General features: G+C 33.1%; 2 protein-coding genes across 2 annotated transcripts in view; both read right to left on the bottom strand.

Moving 5' to 3' along the window:
- Positions 1-9,338, bottom strand: part of kl-3 (dynein heavy chain 8, axonemal kl-3) — a 177,806-nt gene extending 168,468 nt beyond the window's left edge. The window contains exons 1-4 of the mRNA XM_072539810.1: positions 9,242-9,338; positions 6,489-6,689; positions 5,009-5,246; positions 3,223-3,371 (exon numbers count right to left, since the gene is read on the bottom strand). Of these exons, the coding sequence (XP_072395911.1) occupies positions 3,223-3,371; positions 5,009-5,246; positions 6,489-6,644 (543 nt within the window). The 5' untranslated portion in view covers positions 6,645-6,689; positions 9,242-9,338. The remainder of the gene's footprint in view (positions 1-3,222; positions 3,372-5,008; positions 5,247-6,488; positions 6,690-9,241) is intronic.
- Positions 9,339-12,527: 3,189 nt separating this feature from the next.
- The window catches only part of LOC140447257 (uncharacterized), a 97,321-nt gene continuing 94,835 nt past the window's right edge, over positions 12,528-15,013 (bottom strand). Inside the window, exon 15 of the mRNA XM_072539811.1 lies at positions 12,528-13,057. Within this exon, the coding sequence (XP_072395912.1) occupies positions 12,803-13,057 (255 nt within the window). The 3' untranslated portion in view covers positions 12,528-12,802. The remainder of the gene's footprint in view (positions 13,058-15,013) is intronic.

Genomic DNA, 15,013 nt, shown 5'->3' on the forward strand with positions numbered 1-15,013 from the left:
CTCTGTTGTGTGTCATTCCTGTTATCGTAATTTTGTTGTCTATTGTAATTATTGTAATTTCTCGGCCTATATTCGTTTGTTGATCTGGGATGTCGGTTTCTCTGGTCATAATTTGATGAATACCTTCTTTCCGGTCCATTATATTGGTCATGTTGTCTTCTATTTCTCATTTCTTTTCTTTTCGCTTCTTTTAATTGAAGGAATTGGCACAAACTATCAATATCTTGATAGTTTCTCAAAATCACGTGATCTTCCAACGTTTCCTCAAAATGTCTGCTGATCATTTCTACCAGCTGTTCGGTAGAATATTTGTATTCTAGATATTTTGAATTGTTATATATCTGCAAAGCATATCTTTCTTCAGATATTCCCATTTTTTCGTGATATTTTCCATTCTGTAGCTCTTGGTTGATTTCTCTCTGTTTATTTTTCCCCCAGAAATAGTTGAGAAATTTATTTTCAAAATCTGTCCAATTTTCAAACTCATCTTCCTTGCTTTCATACCATAACGCTGCTCCTTCTTTCAAATGGTTTCTAATTGTTTCTTTGCAATCGTCAAAATATCTAATATGTTGTAATTTGGTTTTCAAATTTTTAACAAACGGTACTGGGTGTGTTTTCCGAATATCCCCGCCAAACTGTATTTTTATGTCACCCGGACTTTGGATGAGTACTTCTCTCCTGTCTCCCATATCTCGTTGTTTTCTGATATCCTCAATTTGTTTTTCTATTTCTTTCTTGTCTTCTTGTAAAGCCATTTCAAATTTTGTTTCTAATTTTTCTAATTCCTTTTTCTGGACAGTCTTAATATCCTTCATTTTAGTTTCTATTTCTTCTCTCTGCATCTCTAGTTCCTTTCTCTGGCAATTTTGTATCTCCTTCATTGTATTTTGGATATCTTTAATCTCTGTCTCTTGTTTTGCATTCTTTAGGGTTATTTCTTCTATCTGTTGTATCAGTTCTTTCTTTATCCCCTCAACACATCCTTTAATTTCCTGTTCATAGTTTTCCAAACGCTGCTCTATATTCCTGTTATTTAGTTCTATTGCTTGTCTTGTTTCCCGTTGGTTTTCTTCCATTGTTTGTTTTGTTTCTTGTTGATTTCTATCCATTTTATCCATTTTCTTTGATGTTTCATTTTGGTTTTTCTCTATTGTTTGTTTTGTTTTTGCCATTGTTTGTGACTGGAGTTGCATTAGTTGTAATATTTTATCTATTCCTGATAATTCTTTTCTCTCCTCAACTATTGTCACATTTCCTTCATTATCCGATACTTCTTCCAAAATTGTTTCATCTTCTCTGTTATCCTCCTTCCTTTCCTGCATTTTACTTTGTCTCCTTGTGACAGACATGTTGTTACTTTTTGTTATTGTTTTTGTCCCCGCCAAATGTGAAATTTTACAACACTCTATATGTTTCAGAACACGACAGTATTTCTCCCCAAATGTATTAAATTTTCACGACAAATATCAAATATGCAATCAGTAAAATTCAAATAATTCAAAATAAATATCAAATGTACGATTGGTAAAGAAAATAAAATCAAATAATTCAATAGCAGTAAATATCCACTAACTACGATCAATCAATAAATCAAATTTATATTCCCTGGAAAAATTGTCAAAATATTTTCAAATTCAAATTCCCTCAATGTTATATGTTTTTATCTCTGGATCACCTGTACTTATTCCAGATCTCTTTCCCTTCCTTCAAATGTAAAGCTGCGATATTTTCAAGCCCCACGTTTTGGAAGCCAGTTATTGTGATATTTATAGTCTTGGTGCGCCAAGCAATAATTAGCTAATTAATTTTTTTGATTAATTAAAATTATTTCAATGATGTGATTATGACTCTATCACAATTTTTAATTCTTTTATCTCAGGGTTAAAATTCGTGCTTCAATATCTATGCTATTACATGTGAAAGGTAAGGTCCAGAGAATACCGGAATAATAAAAAACACATATGATCTAACACTATATATTGAAAAAAAATAATGAAATAATTCACACTCAAAAGTTTTCAATAAACAAATCTCATATAAGGATTCTCAAAATTTTGTTCTCCGTACGTGAACAATCAAAATTAATGGTACAAACAATATTAATTGAAAACTCAAAATCCAAACTATCCTAACTCTCCTAATCAATATTTATATCCTTTCTAAATTACGTGTAAAAATTGTGTTATCAATAAAAGAAGAAAAAAAAAACTTCAGAAAAACAAAAAATATCTCTCTCTGATGATGAGTGGTCCAAATCCTTGTTCCTTGTAGACTGTATTATCTCCTCTCAACCGCTCCCTATGTAATCAGCAATCTTACAACAGATTGTTGCAAGTATATCGTCCTTAATGATCTCCTTCAAAAGCAACAATCATTCAAATTATGATAGCCTTTCTCCTCTCGATAAACTGAATCTCTCGTTGGCCCGAGTGAAAAATGACTCTTGGAATATCTTCTCTTTACGATAAACTGAATCTCTCGTTGGCCTGAACAGTGACTCTTGGAATATAAGTAGGAAAATATGACTTACAATATTTTGCTGCTTCAGCTTCTGTCAGATACACTAACTCCACAAAAACTCACTAACATTCAACACTACTGCTTGCTACTTCTTGGGAACCACACCAGAGAACAAACACTGTTCCTCTTACAGACTTGGAAAACCAACTGATTCTATCTTTTCTCTCTCCTCAATCTCCCTAAACTTTTTCCTACATACTTATCCAACCTTTTTCAATCTCCGCCAATCAAAACTCGTCACAATTCCCCCATTTTTTCATTTCGATAACAAACAAATTTTTACCTATAATTATAAAATTTCCTAAAACTTATTTACAAATAATATTTTCTATAATTCTTAAAACTAACAAAAACCACTTTCTACAATCTCTTCTATTTGTCTCTAATCACTGCATTAATGTATTTTGGAAAACCCCGTTCAATTGTCTTTTTGTTTTCACTTAAAATTATGCGGGTCACTCAAGTATAACAAAGAAATAAATGCAAAGCTTACACTTTGTTTAGTACAGGAAATCCAAGGATTTAATAACTTTCCTTCTCCGAAATGTTTGTTGGATATTCTCCTACTTATCTGAATTATTTTAATGTTTTTGAACTTTGAAATATTTTTAAACAAACCAATATTTTTCTCGATTTTACATATCATAACAATATATATATATATATACATTTCAAGACATATTATTATTAATAACTTACGTCGGTTATATTTTTCATATCCAAATTTATATTCTTTGTTTTAAATACTGCATAGGCCTTCCCTTTAGCTCCCATAAATGTACCATCGGTTATGTATAAACGATAAAAATCAACTGGTGCAGTGGCAGGAGCTGCGCCTCTTCCACTTTCTAATAAACAAAAAAAAGGGGATAAGAATGCACTGAGATTAAACACAGATTAAACATAGTATTAAACTCAACAGTTTTCCGGATTGAATCATCGTCGATTATCATTCCGCCGAGCTATATAGACATCCTCTTTTCCTTTCCTCGTTTTCTTCAGGGCTTCCGACGTCTCAGTCTACCGAGTCCTCAGACACTGCTACAATGATCACTAACCAATGCATTACTACTACTGGGAACAGAGGACGGTTCATTTATACCGTTAATGGCGACGTGGTTTGGGTGAAGGTTTGCATGATGGTTATTGTGGTGATTGGCGCGGGTATTGGCGCGTTTGGATGGCGCGAATATTTCTGACAGTAGGATTTTGATTGGCGAATGAAGCGGGCGGTATTTTCTTTATGAAAACTGTCCATGTCGAAGGTAACCATATTCCGTCATGTTTTTTATTGAGACAATTTGGCCTTTTTTTTCTTGGTTTATAGAAGCATACGGGGGCTATGATTCTGGAGTTTTTAAAATCAATTGTGTGACCTGTATGAGGATGATGTTGAAGTAGAGCTGAAATTGAATCGGAATTGCAAACAGAAATGGAATATTCATAAGTCCTATTTTGGATTCTACGATTTGGTTGGCCTATATAGGATCTGGGACATTCTGCACAAGAAATTTCGCAAACTCTGTGTTGTTAATTTGGAATGTTACCTTTGATTGATTGGACAAGAGAAGAAAGTTTTTGTTGGGGGGTAAATATTGACTTTATTTCTCTTGATTTAAGAATTTTGGCGATTTTGTCAGTGGTACCTTTGATGTAAGGAAGAAAATCTTTCGTATCTTTTCGGTTGAGATTGTGTGAGAGATTGATGTGGATGCTCCTATTGGTGTGATTTTCGCGGTAATCGTTTTGAATAAGGGCTTGTTTGTTTTAAACTAGAGAGTTCACCGGGTCTACTTACATCATCGTAAAGGCGTATTGATCTGGAAACAAAAGTATTAATGACTGAATTAATTTGTGAAGGTAGATAATGAGAGATGGCATGTAAGTAACGATTGGTATGGGTATGTATCTCAAATAAGGTCAATGGTCAATAAGTTTGCGGTTTCATTTCAACCTGTCAATTAATTGTTTGTTTACAGACCATGTAATATCGACTTGTCACAGTATTTTTTTTTTTAATGGAAAAAATCAAATATTGTGAAATTATTGAATTTTTATTTTTGCAAGGTATAAATAGCAAAGGAAATTTATAAGTGACTATTAAAAGTGTATAAGGACTCTTCGGCTTCGATTGGTACAGTAACAAGATGGGTTGCTGAACTTAAAGCTGGCCGTACAAGCCTTGAAGTCGATCCACGTTAACGACGAAAACAGCAGCAACACCAGAAATCATAGAAAAAATATGGGACATCGTATTGAAAAATCGTCGAGTAATTGAAAGAGTTTTAGTAAAATCATTAAGTATCCTATTGGGAATTGTAAGCAATATTTTAAGTATTAAGTTTCTTAAGTGAAAATTTTTAGAGACCACCATTGTAAATTTAGCGGTTATTTTACTTTCGTAATTAGCAATAAGATTGTTTAATTTCTACGAAAAAAAAAAAAGTTTAGAATCACTTTATATGAACGATATAAAAAAACTTACTTAAATAATAGTTGTGCATATCGAAACGCATTCCACTTTGATAGTAAAACAGAATAGCCATAGGTCCGTCTTTGCCAAGAAAGCTATTAAGAAGATCAAGTGGTTTCGGGTGGTCTATGATAAACTCTAGCACTTCGTTAGGTTCTATACCCAAGTAAATAGCTATCATATCGCAGATATGTCGATGGGGTAGTTGCATCTCCTGATATCTAGCACTTCTGGCATCTTTGAATTTTTGCTAAAAAATATTTCGAAGTCAACGTAATACATATTGATTACATTGTTATATTTAATAAGAAAAGAAAATTAGTAATTAAAAGTAATTTTCCTAAAATCGTCTGGTCAGAAAATAAATAAAGTTCTCAAATAGGAAACAGAACTAAAATACAAAATGAATACTACAGTACAACAGTTTGTAACGGATAGCTCATTATACAACAGGCTCAGTCAATCGCAAGTTTAATCTAAATAAACATATATTTAAATAAATAACAAAAATAAAAGTAACTTCTTTACAATATCTATAATAATAATAAAAAAGAATCCTTGTAAATAAAATTAACGAGTCTGTGATCTAATACAGGTAAGGGTCGATTTTTGGTCAATTCTCGAAAATACTGTAAACGACTGATCAATACTCAACCTAGGCGAGAGCTAGGATAGAGTTGGTCGATTAATACTCGACACAGACGAGACACGAGGAACGGAAGCAATCGATCTTACCAGAATAATACTTTGGATCAAACTCAGTTCCTTGATAGTTGTTTGTTTACGACGTTCTATATTTTTGCCTGTGTTTGATCTCCCACCACCAGCCTACTACTAGTATCCCTGAATGATGGTAGTGGTGAGCTGGCAGGGAAAGTGCGGGTACATAGAGAGAGGATCAGCTGTTAGTAAGCGTTGACGATGACAGATATCGTTACAAGTTAGAGAGTTCGTGAGACTGGAAAATTGGAGGTAGAGAAAGAAATATTATAAAATAGGGACCGTGTTTATACAAAAGAAAAAAGAGGAACACAGATCAGGCAAAATAGCATAAACTGAATAGTTGAAAACCTATTAAGGGTTATCTAGAATACAGGAAATTTTGAATGATGCTAAAGATTGAAATATTCCTTAAACTTAAAAATGATAAGAAAGAACATTAGCAGTCATTAAAGTTTTCAGACCATAAGAGTAGTTCGTAAAATTTTCTAGAGGAAGGGATATATGAAGCAGTAATAGGAAAAAAAGAACAATAATTAAACGATAACTAAAAAAAGGAACATAAACATTTTCCAATGTAATTTGTTTAAAAATAAGACAGAAAAAGAAGAATATGACTAAATTCAAGCTCTTTTACTACAGAGAGCCTTCTTCAGACCCAACAAAGATTATTAGGGATAGTTATTAACATAGAAACTTAAATGTAAAATCGTATATTTTCGTACGTTTTTCGGTATACAGAATAGCGATACCCAACAATTCTAAAACTTACCAACTTTTCTTTGTAGGATTCTTGCAGAGCCAAGTAGGTAGCACTAGATTTAGTTCGTTTGGCTCGACCATGTCCAGTAGGCGCACCAGTCACTTGTCTAGCTAGACTTATCACCATGTGGAGATCAGACTCTGAGGGTTCAGTAATTTCAGCCATTGTGATATTTTAAATTATTTGTTTGAATAATTGTATGAAAGGGGTCTAAAAGATAAATTAATAATTTATTGAGTGACAAATTGTTTTAATTTTGATTTAAGTTTATTTTCAAGCTTTAACCTAGCTATATCAGGATGGCTGAGAGAAATGATGAAGTAAATATATTATAACAACAGAGATTAAGGTGAAAATATTCAAAACATGTGTAAGACTGATAATTACGTAAATTATTAATAACACATACTATAGAATTCATAATATCAAAAAAATCAACGGAATTAATGTTAACAATCTCAGATAAGCAGACGATACGGTGCTGATTGCTTCCAATGAAAAAGAGTTGCAACGACGTATGAACAGGGTGGCTGAAACATGTGTTAAATATGGACTAAACTTAATACTGCTAAGACAAAACTAATGGTTGTCAACAAAAGAGAGTTACAATCAACGAACATCAGAGCGTATGGAATAAAGCTAGAAAGAGTGCACAATATTAGGGCGCAAATGTTAACCGCAACTGGGATATAAGCAAATAAATCAGAATACGTATTAAAAAAGCCAGAACCGCCTACTATAAACTAAAGAAAATTTTTAATGATAGATATTATATTGAACCTTAAAATCAAATTATTACGCTACTACTCTCTACATTGCTGTATGGCATAGACACCTGGACCAGTTTTTAATTCTTCAATAGTTTTCCCTTTTTTCCTTGATCCCTCTATTTGCTTCTGAATCGTCACCTTCTTTTTTTCTTTGTACTTTTCCTTCTTTCTTGTTTCATTTTCTTAATATATCCCAACCAGAACATTTGCTTCTGTTTAATGTACTCACTAATAGGTTACTGCTTCGTCACTTGTCTGACATCTTTAATTATTATCCTGTCCCATTTTGTTTTTTTTTGCACATTTTCCTCAAATGTTTTATTTTGAGGATTCAATTTCTTTAATTTTTGATTTATTGTTTTGACTTGCGTATCTTATTATTGGCCAAGAAAGAAAAGGCAAATAATAAGGACACGAATATGGAAACCAAAGGAGTAAATGCAAGCTAAACAGATATTGATAGAAACGAGAAAACAAAAAAAGGATATAAATTAAAAGGAAACCTAATAAAAGTAGCCACGTGGAATGTAAGAAGTATTTATAAAGTGGGAGGAGTAAAAGACTTAATCACAATCTTGATCCTTAATTGATCTTGAAGTCAATACGAACTAAATTTTCTTGCTCTCCAGCAAACAAAACTTAAGACAACCGGCATATCGGAAGTTGATAAAACAATCTTGTTTAATAGTAATGCAGCAAAGAGTGTTGAGTACAGGTTTTTAATGAGGAAAGTGTAGTAGACTTTAAACCAATTTCGGAAAGGATCTGCCGTTTAGGTCTGAGAGGAACGTAAAATATGTATAGTCAATGTACATGCACCGAACGAAGATAAAGACATCGACATAAAAATTGAATTTTCCCAACAATTAGAAGACTTTTTAAACGACCTACTGAAAAAGATCTAATAGCAGTAATAGGCTACTTTAGACAAAAATTAGAAGAGAAAACATCTACAAAAATATCACGGGAGAGAAAAGTAAACACAAATTAAATGAAGAAGGCATTCTGTTAATAATATATAAATCATGAATACATCTTTTGAGAGAAAAGATATCTAGAAAACGGCACGAATCTCATCGGCTGGTAACACTGACAATCAAACAGACCACATTTTAATTAAAAATAAACACGCCAATACCATCACGAATATCAGAAGTTTCCGACGCACAGACAGCAATACGGACCACTTTATGGTAGTAGCGATTATAAATCAAGCAATTTCAAAGGAACATAAGCAGTAACTAAATGCAAAAAAGCATTTTAATGTAAAAAAGCTTAAGGATAAAAACATCAAAAACCAGTTCAAACGGGACATAACAAAAATATTAGAAGACACAATTCTGAATGAATATATTGACCAAAAATGGACACAATAGAGAAAATAATAACGGAAGTGATAGAAAAATATACAGTAGGCAAAATAAAGAAAGTAAACAGTAAAGATTGGTTCGATACAGAATGTAAAATGGATTTAGAAGCCAGACAAAAAAACTAAAATACAAATGAATATACTAAATATAATAGAAACTAGGAAGAGTTATGAAGCAGCACTTATGCAAGAAAAAGCAAAACTTATCTGCAGAAAAAAAAAACGATAATACGAAAAATGAAGTTATAACTTTTGGAAAATCATTTGATAAACAAAGAGCTTAAGAATTTTTACCAAGAAGTCAATAAAGTAAAGAAGGCACACTAATAGTTGACTTACCAAGAAAACTAGAGATATGGGCAAAATACTTTGAGGAACCAGAGGAAAATACTAATGAAATACAATCACAAACCGAACTAGAGCAAAGGAATTATGAGGCCGAAATAAACGAACCACTGCTTGTGTTATGTTACTCAATATAGATCTTAAAAACTGCATACACAACTACCTACTCAATTTCTGAAATAATAAGTTTTGATTTACTAGGCGTTATATTAAAGTGATAGCTAATAATAAAAAAACTAGTATACGCATAATTTTAAACAACAATTAAGAAAAATTACCTCTAATGACTCCCCAAAACTTGTTCAAATGTTCAAATTTCTCACATAAAGTTAATCCATTTTATGACAATTTTTGACAAGTTTATTTATATTGAAATAATGACTTTAATGACTTAAAAATAGAGCGGCGGTACCTAGATATGAAATAAAATGAAATATGTAGGGATCACAAATCGTAGGGATAGAGGTAATCTGCTGCTAGTACAGTGGAGCACCAAGAATTTGTCTGAGGGTGGGGGTTTTAAATTTTTTTATGCTACCTCATTTTGAGTCGCTAAAATTTGGGTTTTAGTTTAATTTAAAGTACTAAAGATAGCAGTTCCAAAGATTCAGGTATCTATTATCCTGCCTACCAACTAAAACCACCCTCTCTTACTTATGCGCAGTTGACTGTCGCACGTACCGTACTCCGAAAGTGGGATGGCCACTGTAAGGCTGACGACATTTTTGGAACACTCCCTTTTCTTATCTAGATCTTATCTATTGTTCTGAAGCTATTTTCTTGTGGCATTTTAAAGTAATTACTATTTTAATGGGAATAAGCCACAATTGAAGGTTAAAATAAGCTTATTGACGACTGACATTATTCCAACTTGTAAACACAATACATTTTTAATATGGCTATCGCCGTATTCCCGTTCTCCGCCGCCAATCCTTCCGGTCCAAGGCATGCTCCTCCTCCAAACCTCTCGATTCCATCGCTCTTCTAATTCCTTCATTCCATGAGCGTCGAGGTCTATCTCTTTTTCTTCTTCCAGGGGGCTTCCATTTAGGTAGTTTTTGGGGCCAACGTTAGTCAGGCATTCTCAATGTGTCCAAACCATTTTGAACCTCTTTTTTCTATTCTGTCAATGACCGTTTCTGTAGCATTCATGTTATTTCTTATAGATTTGTTGGTCTTTCTTTCCTGCCTTGATGTCCTAGCTCTTCTTCTCAAATAATCCATTTCAACTGCCAACAATCTTCTCTTTAGGTCTGCATTAATTGTCCATACTTCAGAGCCATAACAAAAAACTTATTCAACCATAGTTTGCCCTATTCTTTTTTTGTTCGTTATGGAAATGTTGCGATCCCACCGTAAGAAGTTCAGTAATCCTACAATTTTACGTCCCTGATTAATTCGGTGTTTATTTTCGATTTCTCCCAAGCCGTTCTTGCAAACCTTGCATCTGAATTGATAACTAAATATTCTGTTTTCTTCATGCTGACCTTCATTTTACATATTCTCTGTACAGACGCTTTATCATCAACTCTAGATCATAAGAATCTTGAGCTAGGACGATTTGGTCATCCACAATGTTCAGGGAGAACAGTGCGTTATTTTGCTACAGGGATTCCCATTGCTTGGCGGTGGTTTTTCCAATTTTGGAGGGCTGTCTCTAAACAGTGAGGGTGACATACTGTATCCTTGTTTTAGTCCTTTTGTTACTTCTATTGTCTCTGATAGTCTATTTCCGATTTTTAGGTAAGTGTTGTTATGTCTGTTTACTTCTGTGATTATTCCTAAAAGATATGGACTAATGTCGAGTTGTTGTAAAGCTTGCCACAATTTAAGTATTGAAACTGTATCATACGCATTTTCTAGGTCGATGAAGGCTAAATGTACTTCGGTACCAACCGCTATTCTTTTTTCTATTAATTGTTGGAATATAAACAAATTATTAGGGCAAGATAAAAGATCAAAAATTTAAACGTCAATAAACATATTTTAACCTTTAATTGCGGCTTATTCCCATTAAAATAGTAACTAGATCTTATCTCTATTGTTGGCCTGGTTGGTTTTTCTCTTCTTCTTCTTTCTTCTTAATGACTGCTCGGATGTAATTGTGAACACTATTCCATCATATTTCTTTATACATTATGTTTCTCTACACTGTACATCTATTACACTCCAGCATTGTGTGAGTAACAATGTCGGAATATTCGTAGTATAGGCATTTATCTGTATCTGTCTTTCTGAACCTATGAAGATACGCCCTAATACAGACAATCTACCCAGTCCCTTAGGCTCAGGATCAGCATCTTGGTCCAATGGGCAACATCTTCCTTGTTGTTCCACTCTTCTTGCCATCTTTACATTGATCTTTCCCCTTCTTCTTTTTTTATAGCAGTTGTCAAATGCTTTCTTCTCTCATAGAGATGTCTCTTTTCTACTGCTAACATATGCAGAGGAACACAACCCGTGATAGTACACAAGGCCGCCGTAGATACAGTCCTGTAGACTCGTTCTGTCTACTTTTGTCATAAGCCTAATATCCTAATATCTAAATATAATGAAAAATAATATTAATTATTGTGTATTCATACAATAATTATTGTGTTCTACATATTTAAAGTGGTAATTTAATTACTCAATTAGCGTTTTGGATTTTTTGTATTGCATGTGAAGTTAAAGAGAAGTTACATTTTCCCTCAATTTTTTATATATTTTTTACTTTATATGCCCTAAGGGGGGGGGGGGGGTTTAACCCCCAAAACCCCCAAAACCCCTCCCTGGGTGCGCTACAGTGTCACGCACGTATCTTGTATAATATACTATATTATTTATCTATGGTCAAAGTCAAGTGTAACGTCAATTTTGATTAACTTGAATATAAAAGTATTAAAATTTTAAAATAACCTAAAAAAAGTCAAATTATTTTATTTAAATGGATATAAGTAACATCAAAGATAGCAAAATATCTTGAACGGATTATAAAATAATACTAGTATTTATTAAGAATATGAAAAAAAGCTTGAAACAAAATATTTCATAGTTCTTCTTCTTCTTATTCTTCTTTGGGCTATGTCCTAGACAATTTACCCAGTTTACTTCGAGGGTAGACACTTATTGTCTTGCTTCAGCAATCAGTGTCTACCTACACTTATATTCTTCCTTTGTATAAATACAAGATAAGCATATTCTTTGATAGTTAAATACAAGAAAAATTTGGAGTAATACCAGTCAAACTATGGTTTGTTTTTTAACCAGGAGAAGTAATTCAAATTTAGCGCGCCGTAATGCTTGTTTGTAATAATTGGTCCAACCGCAGGCTAGTTTACTTCACAGATCACCTACGTTTACTCCACTAAACTATGACATTTTGACACTAATGACATTTATTGTATTTTCTGCGTTCCAATTTTTATTTCCAAATATTTCCAAAATTCAGTTATCGATTTCTATTTTGTAATTTCAATTTCATTAAAAATGATATTTCTTTAATACATTATTTCATATGTCCTGTATCCTTTTGTTTTAGGAAAATACCAAGATAAATAAAACAACTGTTTTAAAAAGGTACAAAATATCTATTTACATTTAATTACATAATTAACTTTTATTTGGCACAACGGCAATAGCACAATTGTTCCACTTTTTTAATAAAAATCATCACAGTTTCGAGTATTTTACAATTAATAGATACATATATACAAAACTTCTTATACTAAATTTAGTCATGTCAATATTTGCCAATCATATTTATTGCAAGAAACCGATGCAATTTAGTAGATCAAAATCAATTCTCTTACATTTAATAAATTTGAATTTGAAGCTCATGGGCATTATTATTGTTTGTTTTACTTTTTTAATAAATGTGAAAACTCATTTACAATCTCTTTCGATTGTTCAAAATTTTGTTCAATGATAAACGAAAGATGATCCTTTGCGTTATTTGGCGTATGTAAGTTGAACCTTTGGAATGACGAGGGGCTTGATTCTCTAAGTAAAAATCCGCATTGGGCAGTGCACACTTCATCCTTTAGAACAGCGTCCCTTGACCAGAATCTAAGCAGTCGGTGACAGTCCGTTACTTTGAGAGAAGCACAGTTTGCCTGTAATAATTAAAATATGTTAAATCTTTGTAAAACATCAAGAGAAAAGAATTCAAGTCAATCGCAAGACAATGCAGAAGTCAGAATGGCGATCTATTAACAACAAGGAAAGATGTATTGAATAGATGGGTAGAATACTTTAACCAGGCACTTAATATAGAGGAAGAAGAAGAAAACCTTGAAGACGAAAAAGGTGACGTAAGGGATGAGATGAGAGGGAAGAGAAACCACCAGCGACTATTTTTCAGAAGTTAAAGATGCAGTTACAAATTTAGCCAGAAACAAATCACCCGGAATAGATATTCTTCCAGCTGAACTATATAAAGAAGGTGGCCACGATACTATAATGGTATTACAGCAGCCCATAAAAGAAATATGGACACAGAAATCCCTCTTCAATAATTGGAATTTTAAAATACTTTGCACCATACACAAAAAAGAAGATATCTTTGAATGCTCTAACCATAGAGGAATTACGCTTCTAAATGCAGTGCATAAAATATTTTCCATAGTACTAAGTCACCATCTGGCACCATACCACGTAGAATAGATAGTAGGAAAATGCCAGGCTGGTTTCAGAGGTGGTAAATCGACAATTCGTTAGATTGCAACCCTGAAACAAATTTAGAAAAAATCACTGGAATATAACATAGATACTCATCACATATTTATAGACTACAAAGCAGCCTACGACTCTGTGAATAGAAGAGAAATGTTCATAGCGATAAAAGGGCTAGGAATACCAAATCAGTTGGTAAATTTAACAAAACTAACTCTTAAAAAAGTTGAATGTAGAGTACGAATTCAGGTCGAACTGTCTTAAGGGGAGAGACCTCTCTCCTCAATACTCCTTAATCTGGCTCTGGAAAAAGTAATATTTATGTCACAAATCATAACCATTGGTTTAATATATAAATCAGTGCAAATTCTTGCATATGCTGGTGATATTAATATTGTTGGGAGAACGGAAAACGCTGTACTAGAGGCGTATGTATCATTAAAAGAATCAACTACAATAATGGGGTTAATAATAAACATTAACAAAATGAAGTATATGAAAATACGCACGCAACCACAAATCCTACGACCACTTGTTATAGAAAACAACATCATCAAAGCAGTGAACGAATTTGTATATCTGGGAGCGCTTCTTAATACTAGTACTACCGCAGAAATAAACCGCAGAATTTTCACGGACAACAGATGCTATTTTGGGCTCAATCTCCTTCTTAAATCCACAATTGTATCGAGAAATACAAAAATAAAACTCTACAAAACAATAATACGCCCAGTTCTAATATATGGTTCAGATACCTGCTCTCTAACAAGAAGTAGTAAACACAAGTTAGAATGTTTCGAATGAAAAGTACCAAGTCAAATCTATGGAACAGTAAATGATAATGGATTGTGGATAAGACGATAAAACTTCAAAATGTATAGAATATACCAGGAAACAGATATCGTAAAACATATAGGTAGGACGTCTGAGGTGGATAAGGTATGTAATACGGATGGAACAAAATGACCCAGCTAGAAAAACGCTCATTGATAGACTTATTGGCCAGAGAAAAAGAGGAAGCCAATTACAAGGTTCCTTGATAACATCGATGAAGACATGAGAAATATGAGAAAACGTGCTTGGCGGAGGAAGGCGGTGGATAGGGACGACTGGGGAGAAATTCTTGAGGAGGACCCACACAGGATTGTAAAGCCAGAATAATGATGATGATAACTCTTTGTATTATAGTATTAATTGGCAACTGATAAAGCAAACTTTATGACGACCTCGTTGTAATATGCTTTTGACTTTTCAAGGCATGGCTGCTCCAATTTTTTTGTTGTGGGGGGTCTGGGTAGGGGTGTAAACATACATTTGTAATGGAGTGGAAAATTATGGTAGATGCTAGAGTAGAGTATGTATTTTTAGGTTTTAGTACTCGCTCAGGTTGAAGTTAG

This window comes from Diabrotica undecimpunctata, chromosome 8 (assembly GCF_040954645.1).
Source record: "Diabrotica undecimpunctata isolate CICGRU chromosome 8, icDiaUnde3, whole genome shotgun sequence".
NCBI lineage: Eukaryota > Metazoa > Arthropoda > Insecta > Coleoptera > Chrysomelidae > Diabrotica > Diabrotica undecimpunctata.